Here is a 13,997-nt window from a genome sequence, read left to right on the forward strand (position 1 = left end):
ATGAATTGCAAAATGAAGATCATGCTGTAATAAAGATGACTTAAAACCAGGGATTAATAACATGAACTCATCAGGAAAAGGTTTAATAGGATAACACATTGTGAGAATCTACAATCAGACTGATGGAAGGCTATGTCCACTTCTTTTGATCATTTGATGCCATTGAGCTTTAATCATGTTTAATGATTTATTTGTTGAAGACTACCATTGTTTTTAGGAATTAAAAATAAAATACTTTGGTCCAGACTTAAATAACATCAACAACATGAGATGGATTGCCGTTCAGTCACATGGTCTCCAGAGGATGAATCCTAATGACTGTGGTTATCCTCTGACTTTTTCTCTGGACCTACCATGATGTGCACATTTTTGAGGAGTGAAATCGTTTGACTTTTGCAATAAAATTTGGTACAGACATTCAAGTTCCCTGAGGTTGAATTGAAATAATTTGAGTGTTCCCTTGTCTTCTAGCTTCATGATCAGATCATATTATTTGTTCAGTACTTCGTGATTAGTTAACATTTGCAAATGTTAGCATGCTACCAAGCTAAAGTAAGTTGTTTACCATGGTAAAAATTATAATCAAGGATATTACATTGTCAGTTGTCAACACAGGATTGCATAAACAAATGCAGTTCCATTACATTTTTGCTTAACAGAAGAACCATTTGACTAAATCAGACAAAACCAAAAACAAGGTATTATTTTAGTTCAATTTTTTAATTTGCAACAGCAGCAACAAAAACAGTGGTGAATTTGAGTCCAGGCTGTGTTCCGCGGCCCAACCGCCAAAAGTGATATCTTTATCAGGAAGATGTGGGCACAACAGTCACCGATCTGTATCTACGACACGTCAGCATGTCAGCATTATCACTATCGTCCTTCCTTTAAGGTACATCATTCTTTACCGGTACAAAACTTTGCATATATGATCTGTCTTAGTCTTAATTAGGACTTTTGAATATATTACGAAGCAGTAATGTTCACAATATCACCAACTTTTTTTAATGTATGTTAAGTGTACGTTTTGTATGTTTAGTCTACCGTCTCTTGAGGTTGCTTTATGAGGTTTTAGCATCAATATTTGTCTTTCAAATACAACTGTCAATATTCTGAAAGAGTGTGAACAGATTTTTCTAAAATAAGCCCTTTGACCAAATGTTTGTATACTCATGTTTCAAATATTCATCTCTAAAACTTTGGCCTGTCTACTCTGCTGGATTGGCTCTTGCGGTTCCTAACAGTCATTTGTTCAAACACAATTCAGTGTTGACAGAAGGTTCTCCAGCCACCTCAGATGCCTTTTTATGGAGGTAACAGACAGTCGAGCCATCTGCTGCGGGAAAGGCCCCAGTTGTGGTGATTTTCCATAACAAACAATAGCGTATTATTAATAGTGCTCCCATGTGTATGGTGTCATACAGAATGCCTGGATATCTTGACAGCATGTGTGTGTTGGGGACATTTACACAGTGACATGTAGAGACTCAAGTCCCCATGACCTTTCTAATTTGTGCCTAGGACTGTTTTAAGTTTGAAAAAGAAAAAGAGACACAATGAGTTCTGTTTAGTCTTAAGTTTTGTAATCTGGTACAGACATTGGGCAACCTTTTTTATTAATTGCCAAAGTAAGGATTTTTGAAAATGACAACGTTTTAAAAAAAGATATTCTCTCTCTGTTATCAGTTCCTAAATACCAAATACTTTTTGTTCCATGTAGCTTAATAGATACAACAATTTTCTTATACTAGAATTAGTCCTTGGTCACATGGGGCTACAGTTTTTTTACCTAAAGTATCAGAATCCCTTTATTAGTCCCACTGAGGGAAAATGTACATTGTTACGGCAGAAAAGAGCCAACGACAGCTTAATGTTTCCTAAGCATGCATAACATAAAGTACTACAGATAAAACAATTAATTATAATAAAAAAGTTACACATTTTACAAAAATACACATCCTGTAACAGTTCGGAGGACTTAGCAGCTGCAGGTATGATGTAATATATGTTAAAAAAACAATGCCCAAAGATTAAATATGCTATGATAAAAAAAAAAAGCCAATTGAAGTTATCTATTTTGAAAGTGTATTTAGATTTAGTCTAAAGCAGCCCAGAGAGCACTTCCACTACTAAAATGTCAGTGTTGTGTGCTGTTTACAATTTGTTATTATCTCCACCAATGAGTTCATGCTTTTGGTTCTGTCTAAGTTTTATTTGTCTGCATGATAACAGAAAAACTGGCAATATTTTCACGAAACTGAGCGGACCAGACTCATATTGGATACACATACTGTATATTGGAAGAATTACAAACTACAATACAAATATTGAAGAGAAGCCTACATGTTTCCTGTTTTCACTTACTTAAACTTATACAAATTCATGTATTTAATGTTTTTATACCTCAGTAAGGCCGTTTGTCTGTGTGTTTCATTTTGTACCTGGCAGCAAGACAAATTTCCCCTCAACACAGTCGTAATGTAACACACCATTGGCTGAGAACCAATGGCCAAGGGCATCAAAAGGGTCAAGAAGGTTCTGGAAACAAAGTACCTGTATCAGTGCATGGTGATTTACTAAGATCTGTTCTTAAAGTATCAGAAACATGACAGCTCTATAGATAAGATGGAGTGGAAAGTCCATGACCACAGTTTCTTTCACAACAGCACGAAACGATCTTTATTTGGCAGGCAAAGGAAATTATGAGATGATAAGACTCGATTCTCGTGTAAATGTAGTTTCCTGGAAATTATACTTTGCTTATCTGTTAAGTCTAACTTGAAGAGTACTGGTAAAGTCAGCAGGAAAGCATAATTTCTCATTCATGCAACAAAAAAAAACTGCTTTAAACCCCTAATGATGTTCCTATGTTATGTTGTAAGACACAAACTGATTGTGTTACTGTTTGCGTGTGGGCACCAGCACAGAGGGCCTTTGGGGACAGGTCTACTTGGCTGTATTAGTGTTTGTATGGCAGGCCTGGATGTGCACAGGGGTCAACTGAAAGATCACCTGGTCAGCATAATGCCTTAAATATTCTGTAAAGCACGAGGGGGACCAAGCAGGTTCAGGACCCGGGCCAAGTTTGGCTCTACCCCCCTCCGAGTCCGACACATCCAGGACATCCATCAGTGGAGCGCCACAGCTAACTATAGCAGAACGCCAAGAGATTATTAAATGTAAACGGGCTGAAGAGGGACAGTGAAGAAGGTTAAAGGGAGAATAAAAACTGAGACATGGATCTGTCATGATCTAACTTTGAATATAATAGATATAAAGAGCAAGATTGGAGAAACAGAAGTGGATGGATGGACTTCTTTGATACAAACATTTGCAGCGCTTCACAAAATAAGCTAGATAAAGGCTATGTGTGTGTTCAAAAAAAATTCTGTACATTCTTGTTACTCTACTTTACTATTGTAAATCGAACTTAAAGTAAATGCGTAACTATTAATGACACTGTTATTCTCATCTGATAGAAATGATAAAATACAAACAGTAGACAGCTGATGCAGTTGAGCAACACCTCATATTTCATATATGTCATATATGATGTTTCTTCTTCTTCTTCTTCTTCTCTTTAATGGCGAATCGCTTCCACTTGGAGCATATATCGCCACCTACTGTTGATTTATTAAATCTATATGTTGTTTTAAATTAATGTTGCCTTATATGAAATGCCTGTTGCCTCAACTCCTATCTCCGTGTGTCTTTTCCTCGCCTCCTGTTTTCACCTGACAGGACTTAAACGTGATGAGAGGAAGCAAGGAAAGGAAAGGAAAGGCTTGGCTCTGTTTCGGGTCATTAGTAAAGGGGCAACACCTGGCTCGTTAACGACACCTGTGACTGGTGCACGTTTATAAAGTCCCTTAGAGCTCAGTTGCTGCATTTATTTGGGCCTTTGTGTTTCTGACATTTCAACTCATGCACAACAACAATTCTGGAGTGACTAATAACTCTACCTTTAAATTATTGTTTTTCTCCTAATCAGCCTGGTTGAGTGCATCTCCCTCTTCTGTCATGGCCATGCGGTCCATTTTGTGACTTCACGTGCACATTGTTTAATGCTTCTTCAGTTTTATGAATAAACTAATTGTAATATGTATTATATCACCCACCAAATCCACGTTTTATTTACAAAATACAAAATATTCTGAATATACGTAGCTGGAGCTGATGCTGAAATGCTGTTGCACAGACAGCCTTGAGAATAACTTTGTAGAGGCGTGTGGCGCAGTGGCTGGAGCGTTGGTGAGGAGGTCACAGGTTCAAACCCCACTGCAGTCAGCATGTCATTGTGTCCCTGAGACACTTCACCCCAAATTACTCCTGTGGGGATTGTCCACAGTATTGAGTATGTAAGTCGATTTGGATAAAAGCGTCTAACAAGTAACATGTAATGTAATGTAATGTTATACTGGAGAACTACAAAAATAAGAAGTCACATAGTTCATGAACAAAGATGCATTTCATTTTTTGTTATGTTAACCTGAAATCAGCAAGAGTTGAAAATAAGTACTCTGTTAGTGTCATTAAAGATGTTCACCAGCATTTTAGTATTGCACTCCAATAAAGTTTGGTTATTTACCAGACATATTTCAAAAGAATAGTTCAGCAGAGGCAAATACGTTCCCATAATGCAAGTCTCCCATTCTTGTCCCTGTAATGCAGACTTTCTGCATAAAATGTTTAGGTTCAATCCAAGATAACACCGATCACATCATCAGGGGTACAATTTAAAACTTTGTAAGGCTCGTTCCAGAGCACAGAAGACATTATACTACTGTTCATACAGGCTGAGTAGTATTTAAATGAAGAGAACAATCTCTGGATAGTCACTCTAGGTACAAATGGAACACTTCCTCATTCTTAGTTCTTGATATTTCGCTATATAAAACCTAGTGCCTGCAGGCTTTATTTTGTTTTATTTTCATTAAAACCCCCTTCATGCATTTCTTTTTTATCAAAGACGCTTTTTTAAACGTTAAGGCAATTGTAGGATTTGCTACTCCATGTAAATACAGATATTATTTTATGGGGCTGGGAACCCTAACCCTTGTTCCTCAGGCTACTTCCCAATATGCTGAAAACTAAAGGAATCAGTACTGCCAGATATTATTAAATATTTACCAGACTATTCTGTTGTACAGATTTCCCATTCAAGACTTATGATTTATAAAATATTGTGCGTTTTTATTAAAATACCCCAGGAGCATGGCTTGATCGACCTGGTATCTTTACAAAAAAACACCATCAATATAAAAATGCAGGATCAAACTCAGGCAATACATTTTTCTAGTAGTGTTATAAAGTGGTATAAAGTTGTTTAAATCAGCCTTGTCTTGTCCAACTACATACTAACCTACATTTTGATATCAATTATAATAATAATAAAAAACATGAATATAGTGTATGATAAGTGTTTTGACTTTTCAAATATTAAGTAGTTAAGCCTTCTGGTTATAATATATTATGTAATTACACATTATTGAATGACCTTTATGATGTTTTCTGAGTACTCCTGTCTTAAATTGAATATATAACCCAAGCTCTAGAAATATATGGTACCCTTCTACATGATGTAAACACCATACGTTTCATCACATGCCTTATACCAGGCACCTTTTTTTGCATATTCGACATGCTGCCTATGCCTATAGAAGCTTTATATTATATACATATTAGTCTCTACCTTCACCTCGCCATGCCCAGAACTATTCCCTGATTTTGCCATTTTCTACTGTCTGCTGCGGCTCAATCCCGTTCACTTTTTTAAGCCAGTCCTTCTCCACGTAAGCTTTGACTTCCCCCACTGTACACCTCTTTGCTAAATCAGGAGCAAGGAGCTTACTAAACATCTCCATAGCTTCTGGGGTGAACCTTTGCCACAAAGGAGGAACATCCTCCTCAGTGGTTGGTGTCTCCTCCATTGTGCACCAGTCTGCAAACTCCTGGTAGAAGTCATCCGAGTCCATGCAGCGCTCCCAGGGAAAGTAGCCCGTGAGGATGCAGAAAATAACCACCCCGAAGGCCCAGGTGTCCAGGCTTGGCTCCACACTAAGCGGAGGGGTGGTCACTTCTTTCTGGCCCTCCATTAAGGCAACGGTACAAAGCTCCGGGGCCATGTAGGGTAGTGTCCCTGTGATAAATCGTATCATAGTTCCTCTCTTCTGGGCCAGGCCAAAGTCTGCTAGTTTGACCTGGAAGCAGTGATTGTCCAACAGGAGGATGTTTTCTGGCTTGACATCCCGGTGGACCAGGCCATGGCTGTGGATGAACTCCAAGGCACTGGCGATCTGGACGGCACAACGTTTTACTGAAGATTCTGGAATACCCACCTAGAACAACCAGACAAAGGAGGGATAGAGCTCTTTGTGTAATGTTTGAAGGTTTCAGAATAAAGATTGCACACTAACCACAAAGCACTACATTAAGAAGGAAAGGCTAGAGGCAAATGTCCAAAATGTCAGAAAATACACGCAGATCACGCATACTGCGTGGGGCCTCATCTTGCACAATTAATATTACAGTTACTGTAATACATGAAACTGACTTGATTGTTTTATGATCAAATACTGGAAAAAGGTAAAAAAGGAATCCTTCCCATTAGCCAAATATTACCATGCACCGGTGAGCTTAAAACAGACTAAAACAAAGTGGTGAACATGGTTCACATTATATCTGTCCAAAACGTGTCAGTTTAGACAGTGTGAGCATGTTAATATGTTGACATTAGCATTCATCTCTAAACCCACTGTACCTAAATGCAACCTCACAAAGCCGCTAGCATGGCTTTCCTCTTAGTGTCTTGCCAATGTTTGACTCACCTTTGGCTGGATGACAGCAAACAGGTCCCTCCCAATGACAAGTTCTTGGGCAAAGCAGTAGTGCTCATTAGAATGGAAGGCAATGCCGAAGAGGCCCACGATGCAGGGGTGGCAGGACAGGTGTAAGGAGATGCAGTACTCTCGCAGAAAGCCCTGCAGCTTAGTCGAGGCTTTGGGCATCACTTTCAAGGCCATGGGGGTCCCTGCAAGTCATTTGGCTATTATTATCATTGTTCGTGCATATCTTCTTTGTCTTAGGGTTAGGGACGCAGTGCTGATATTTAGTCGTTTCTGTATGGATTTTCTACAACCTTAAGCTTCCCCCGAGATCACTTCCTAACCCCCCTTCCAATGTTATTTTTAATTGAAAGCTTCCAGGCCTTAAGCCAACCAGCCTAATGCCAGCTCGTGCTTTGCATTCTGCTCTGTCCTTGTCTAAACCGACACATTCATTGCTCCACTTTGGCTCGACTTATGTCCTCTCGGGTCACCTAGTCAGAGGACTGCCATCACCCACCTTATGTTATATTCAAATGATGTGTTTCCCACCTCTCTTCTATTCACCGTAATTTCTCTGTAAAGTTCCTTAAAGTCTCTCCAGTCCAACCTTTTTGCTCTATAAATGACAACTTATTTGCATTTACTGGAAAATGTAGGAAGTTATTTATTGCTGTAGGTTGCAATGGTCTCGGTTTGGAATCAAGTCCCCTAGTTAACTTGAAAGTGCTAGCCCTAACCCCCTGACCCTGAGCTGATAACCCTAACCCTAAAATTGAAATTAAACAAATGACTACCCCTAACCCTAACATAATTATATTCCTTACATTCCTAAAAATTGGCTAAAACATGTCATCACCTACTTTTTATATATCGATTTGCAACAGATTCAAATCAATGCATATGTACGGGGGAAAGAAAGTGAACATTTTCTCGACAGGATTATATTACTGTAATTGGTGTTGGAAAGAAATTGCTACAAGGTTACTCTCCACTGAAAGAGATTGTAAATTAGAGTGCAGTCTAACCCCTGAAGCGATGTGTGACCAGCAACACTTTGCCATATTTCCCCCGGCCGATCTCCTTGACGATGTTGAAGTGTTCCTGGATCTCCCTCTGGCTCAGGCTCTGTGCCGTCAGCTCCATCAGCTCGTCGATCAGGCTGCCGTCAGCCAGGCCCAGCTCAATCATCAGGAGAAACTACTCAAATCTTAGGGTTACAGAAACCAGCTATTACAAATCAGAAATGTTCTATAGCAAATAGAAAAGTTCACAATGTCCCTTTCTAACAGTAACTATCGTCCAGGAAAGAATGACTTAAAATAAATACAGTTCAATCCATATTTGTATTATAATATAGTATAGCTAGTATACTGTATGTGTTTTTCCAATCTAAATCTAAAGACATAGTGGGGATTTATTTAGTTGTAAACAAGAACAAGCGTTTAAACTAAGTTAACTATTTTTGCTCCTCTTGCTTTTTAAGGTGTATTTGTTTTTTTAATGTTAAAAATATTAGTCAGTTTTGGCAAAAGTGGTATTTTGAAACTACATTTGAGTGTAGTCTATCCCTAAAAAGTCAAAAATGTGATGGTTTTCAACTAATAATGTATGTGGCTACAATAACTTTCTAGTATGTACTCTACTTTCCTGTTATGTTATGTACCGATTTGGTGATAAACCATTATATTGGCTACATTTACTTTATTTACTTTGTCCCTTATTTATGGGTTGTTCTTTTTTATTTCCCTTTTCCCAAATCATTTCAGCTGCTTGTCCCTCTCCCCCTGAGTTGATTGGAGGTTATTCAGATCACCTGTTGGTGCCCCCTCTCGGCCAATCAAATATGACCCTGCTCTTTCTAAAAGGGTTAAGAGCGGTAGAGAATTGCACACCTAGGACATTCTGACCCTTCTGCCATATAATGTACACCTCATTTCAGCAGATATCTTCAGCCAGGAGCTCTGCAATTTAACCTTTAGACACTTCTTTTCTGAGCTTTTAATGATTCCGAAACCGATTTTGGTTGAAAGTTAGGGAACACATTTACATTAGGGATCCATCCAAAGTCTCCTAAATTCAATCCAGGTCTTACTTTGATGGCAAAGACTTACTTCTAGCCTTTTTACTAGTGATATTAGTATTGCGCCGAGGCTTCAGAGTGTGTGTCGAGTAATCCCCGAAGCTTTTTGCGAAGCTTGTATCGAGGCTTGTATCGTTTTGGGCCAGTGACGTCACCGATGACAAACGAAACCTCGCTGCCCCTCAATACCACGTGACTGCTTCAGGAAGTGCTTTAGATCGGTTGAACCACAACATTACCCATGGATGTATAATAAGAACGATATTACCCCTCCTGTACCCGGGCCCGGCGGTGACACGATGGAATTAAGAGAGCTCAGACCCTCACTTATATAGAGGTCGGAACATCTCATAAGTATAAATAGATACAAGCATGAATAAAAGTAAGAATAAAAACATGAATAAATAAATAAATGAATAAATACAGGAATAAATAGGATGCAGTGTTTTCCATGGGGTCCATGGTTCAAGTCTTTTGTTTTGTTTAAAAAAGCTACAGCTAAATGAGATAATGTAGTTAATAAATGTATTCTTTGATATGGTTGAGCCTTTCTCAGGCTACAACATGGTTAAGTTTACGAATATTATTAAGGAATACAAATCCCTCTTTGCAATGTTTACCAGCCTCCTTAGGCTTTTCAATCACAATATTGTTAACATGAAAATATGATTTAATGTTCGTTGTTTAGAGTTATTCTAAGGCTTTACTCATTGGGAACTCGGTATGAGATAGAGCACACTGTTGAGATGTCCAATCTGCCTGTTTTACACACTTTGACCAACAGGGGGGTTTGTGTTCAAATGAAGCCCATGATGAAGCCTCATGAGATGAACCCTTTTGCGAACCATTTGGCTGGAAAGCTTCAAAGCTTCATCTCGCCATCACTACTTTTTACTTTAACAGTCCCATATTCTTGAGGCAAAGGGGAATCAAACATTTTTGCTGAAAGTCCCTCTGAACCTTTGTTGATTGGAAGTTATTCAGATCACCTGTTGGCTCCTAATGAAGAGTTGAGAGCAGCTTGGTGCATTTCCCTCTCAGCCAATGAGAGTGTGAGGATGCCTTTTCTTGAGACGTTGAGAACTACACACCCAGGACATTCTGACCCTTCCTTATCTTAATGCACACCTAATTTCCGCAGATAGTTTCAGACAGAACCGTTTCCCGAATGAAATGATCCCAAAACCTAGTTCAAGTGTACATCAACGAACACCTCTCTACTAGATCACCTGCATCAGGCAGATGTTTGTGCTACTCGTACTAGGGTTTTCCCCTGAATTACTATAACCTTAACCCAAAAGCTTTCTTTTTTGTATTTCTCAAAACCCCTATAACGCACATTTATTTTACACAAATTAGGCATTTGTCCCCAATACAAAATTGAGGAATTAACTAGAAATGTATTTTACTACAGGGGATCTTTATCATAATTAATAATCATCAATTGTGAAGGCATTTTTGAGATTTGTTTCTCTGAGTAACTTTTTGTAGTTTAATAGGGTCAGTAACTGTACATCGCCTTCCCTTACATCTGGGGAATTGCCACTGCCAAAAATGTTGCCCTATAGTTGTAAAATATCCATTTTAAATTTTACGTAATTAATTTTATCACTGGTCTTGTAGCACACCGGCAATGGATTTGTAAATCGGAAAAACAACCTTCAATAATTATATTCTTAAATGATAACAAAGTTTACGAAATATATACACAGATGTTATAGAGCGATGTTTTTTAGTAGTTGCTTGGCAATTGGTAATTTGAACATAATTAATCAAACATTGCAATAAAACATTTTGTTATCCTGTTATTTAAACTATTGCAGTCGTAATGGCTATTAATAGTATCATACATCGTTATCACTTCATATTAATACATAGGGATCAGTTTCAAGACTTACCTTTTATCAATTTGTTTCCAATAGTCACAGAATTCTAAAATCAGGAAAACCAAACACACAAATTAATCAAACAGACTCACACCACCATGCCTACAATGATACAAATCCAGCTAATCGATGTGATGTAAAACTGCCGGTTAAGAGTCTGCTGCAGTGATCAGCGTGCAGAGTGGACCTGAGAGTTTTCCTGACCAGTCTGAGCTCTCCTCTCATCTGCTGCGATGAGGACAGACCCACTGACAGCTGATTACAAACTGCCTCTGCAAAGGGGACACACACACATACACACACACACACATACACACACACACACACACACATACACACATACACACATACACACACACACACACACACACACACACACACACACACATATAGAGTATCAATCAGCTACTCACATGCATGTTTACTGTAAGTTATACTTGACAGATTCAAGGGTCGGTCCCACAGACAGATGAAGAAGGTCCTCTGTGATCTCACTACTTTATGTTAATGCAGCTGTTTACAGTTTTGCGTGGAATTAGCACACCGGTCACACACCTTCTAACAGATGTTGAAGTCTTAATAGGTTTTTTGGATGGATTTTAAGCTGGATTCCACTTCTGCTCAAATGGAAGAGCTGGACCGCTTTTATTTGACAGTAATTCATGCTACTTTATAAATTACGAAAAACTTAAAGGTAGGGTTTGTAATTCACTTCAGAAACACTTTTTGTTATATTCCATGAAATGCTCTTAACATCCCGATAGCAATGAATACATTAAATGCTTTGACAATAAATACATAAAAAATGTTCATCTGTGGAAGCCGTAGAGCTGTAAAAAGCACGACCAATCATCTGAGCCGGCCCGGCTAAAATAACTGGATGGCCTACCTGCCTGTCAGCCTTCCATCTCGTGCACAAACTTATCTCGTGCGCGTTCGTGTGTGTTGGAGAAGGGGCTCTGTAAGGAAGTCTGAAGGAAGGGGCAGATTTTTTCCGGTTGTGTACTTTCAAATTCTAGCGCACTCGAGCTGGTTTCTCCATTCTTACCTACCCTACCTTTAAGGTCCAAAATCAATTAAATTACCCAAGCGTATATATTATGTGAAATTAGCTCCATCTTGACCAATTACAGCAGTAAAATGCTTGTGTTTGACACTTTTAAACTGATATTAATACCACTCATAGTACAATTTACATATTTATTTTAACATTGTGGTATTGCTACTTGAAAAATCTGGGTTTTTTTAGGGTTTTGTTGCCACATTGTTACCAATTGTTGGCTGACATATCTAAGTAAGTATAATATGACATGTCTGATGTTATGATTACGATTTCATACCATTTCACTAGGACATACTATTAATGACACATACGCATGGTTCCTGGTACACAGCTGTTTAACTGTCACCATTGGGATACACTTGGATTTCTCACTTTGTTTTCTGTGAAAGAGGGTTAGGGTTGGGGTTAGCCAATGCTATCTCCCATTAAAAAATCAAAATAATGTCCATGTGGAAGAAATAACAGAATTAAACTTATAGTTATTAAAAAATAGCAACCACACGGAAATGTATCATCCTACTTTTCATCAATAAATGGTTGCCATAAGGCAGATCTGAATTAAATTAGGTATCTATTCACAACACGTCTAGCAATATGGCTCTAAGGATGGCAATTTCAGTCTGAATGTCAGTCTGTCCGTCGGTTGGCCAGTCGGTCGACTACTACTACTTGTGCTGGCAGTTGTGCTGGATGTGTTGGGGTGCATGTCATCTGCCTGGGGCCCCCAGAGTGTCTTGCAGCGCCACTGGGTATGCAATACTTTGGATTTTAAACCAAAATGTGCAACGCTAACACTAACATTCTAAACTAGGATGATGTTTATGGTAAATATTAAACCTGCCAATCATCAGCATCGTCTTTTTGAGCATGTTAGCGTGCTGATATTAGCATTAAGCTAGTACTGTTGTGACCTATTCCATCCATGGGTGTATAATAAGTAGGGATGCTCCGATCGATCGGCCGCCGATATTCACTCTCTGCCGATCGATCGGTGCTCTCTAGAAAGGCCGATCAGGAGAGCCGATTAAATGACACTTTTCTCTGTGCGCGGCAAAACAAGCTCGCCAAAATGGTTTCACCAGTCTGGCAGTATTTTAAGGTGTCCGAAAATGACAATAAAATAGCGGTATGCAACGTGTGTGAAGCAGAAATCCTGCAGCTCCACCCGCTGTGACGGACCGGTGAGCGGAGCGAAACACACAAGAGTTAGACCTAACACACTTAGCTATTTTATCTACCTCTGGAACAAGCTAAACTAGTTATAAATATATTTATTCTTCACTGTCGGGTCACTCATTACTGGATCAGTGAGCTGCATGAGACGGATACTGACAGGCTGTCAGGAGGGAGAGAGGAAAAGACAGTGCTTCCGCTCATTTCTCCCGTGTTATTATCCAAAGTTAATGTAAACTTGAATAATGTACTTCATTTGAATGTAATAATTATGCTGGTTGTTGTTTGTGGAAGCGCCAGTGAATGAGCCCCATTAACTGAGTTTTAAACATCACTTTAAATGGAAGATCCCCATAGCCCCCACCCACTCGATCGGATCGGCATCGGCCGATACTGATTCCGGCGATTGGCGATCGGCCCCAAAATTGGCAATCGGAGCATCCCTAATAATAAGAACTGGATACAGCGTCGGAGGCGGGGTCTCGTTCTTTCCTATGAGAGCTGCTCATTGGCGCATGATGACAAAATGGTTCAACTTTTGAGAGAGCGAAAAGTCACAGATTACCCGTCATGTCAGAGCAGAAGAACCCGTATGTGCGCTCACAGAGCATGCGCCCCTTAAGCCCCGCCCCCCGAGCTCCCACCCTCGGCTCACTAGGATGAATGGAGAGAGAAAATAAATCTAGATTCGGCTTTTAGTGCATTTTACCCTGAGCACCACGGAGGATCCAGCAGTCCTCCAGCTGCAACATCCAGACACCGGCCTGGGGTGGCCCAACGAGGGTGATCCAGCCGGGCGCCCACTCCCCCTGAGCAACACGTACGAGCCAGAGGTTATCCAGCGGCGTCTCTTCACCATCTAGTGGCAGCAGTCCAAGGAGGTCGACAGATATCCAGAATCGAACATACATTGGCGAAAACGGGAGCAGTCTCCGCTACTAGTGGAATCCCTGCCCGCGGGTACGCGC

General features: G+C 39.6%; 1 protein-coding gene across 1 annotated transcript; it reads right to left on the reverse strand.

The window, feature by feature from the left end:
* Positions 1-5,714: 5,714 nt before the first annotated feature.
* Positions 5,715-10,996, reverse strand: si:dkey-8e10.3 (serine/threonine-protein kinase SBK1). The gene is made up of 5 exons (XM_034145427.1): positions 10,981-10,996; positions 10,806-10,839; positions 7,853-8,034; positions 6,828-7,030; positions 5,715-6,338 (listed from the first exon to the last, which is right to left on the reverse strand). Exons 3-5 carry the CDS (start codon positions 8,013-8,015, stop codon positions 5,715-5,717), a joined length of 990 nt encoding a protein of 329 aa, XP_034001318.1. The 5' UTR covers positions 8,016-8,034; positions 10,806-10,839; positions 10,981-10,996.
* Positions 10,997-13,997: the final 3,001 nt, after the last annotated feature.

Source organism: Trematomus bernacchii, unplaced genomic scaffold (genome assembly GCF_902827165.1).
Source record: "Trematomus bernacchii unplaced genomic scaffold, fTreBer1.1, whole genome shotgun sequence".
NCBI lineage: Eukaryota > Metazoa > Chordata > Actinopteri > Perciformes > Nototheniidae > Trematomus > Trematomus bernacchii.

Excerpts from the sequence above, each read along its gene's own strand:
- si:dkey-8e10.3 (XM_034145427.1), bottom strand. The coding sequence starts at position 8,015 with ATGATTGAGCTGGGCCTGGCTGACGGCAGCCTGATCGACGAGCTGATG. Across the intron at positions 7,031-7,852 it reads GGTCACACATCGCTTCAGGG|GGACCCCCATGGCCTTGAAA; the intron begins GTTAGACTGCAC and ends AATGACTTGCAG. Across the intron at positions 6,339-6,827 it reads TTGCTGTCATCCAGCCAAAG|GTGGGTATTCCAGAATCTTC; the intron begins GTGAGTCAAACA and ends TGGTTGTTCTAG.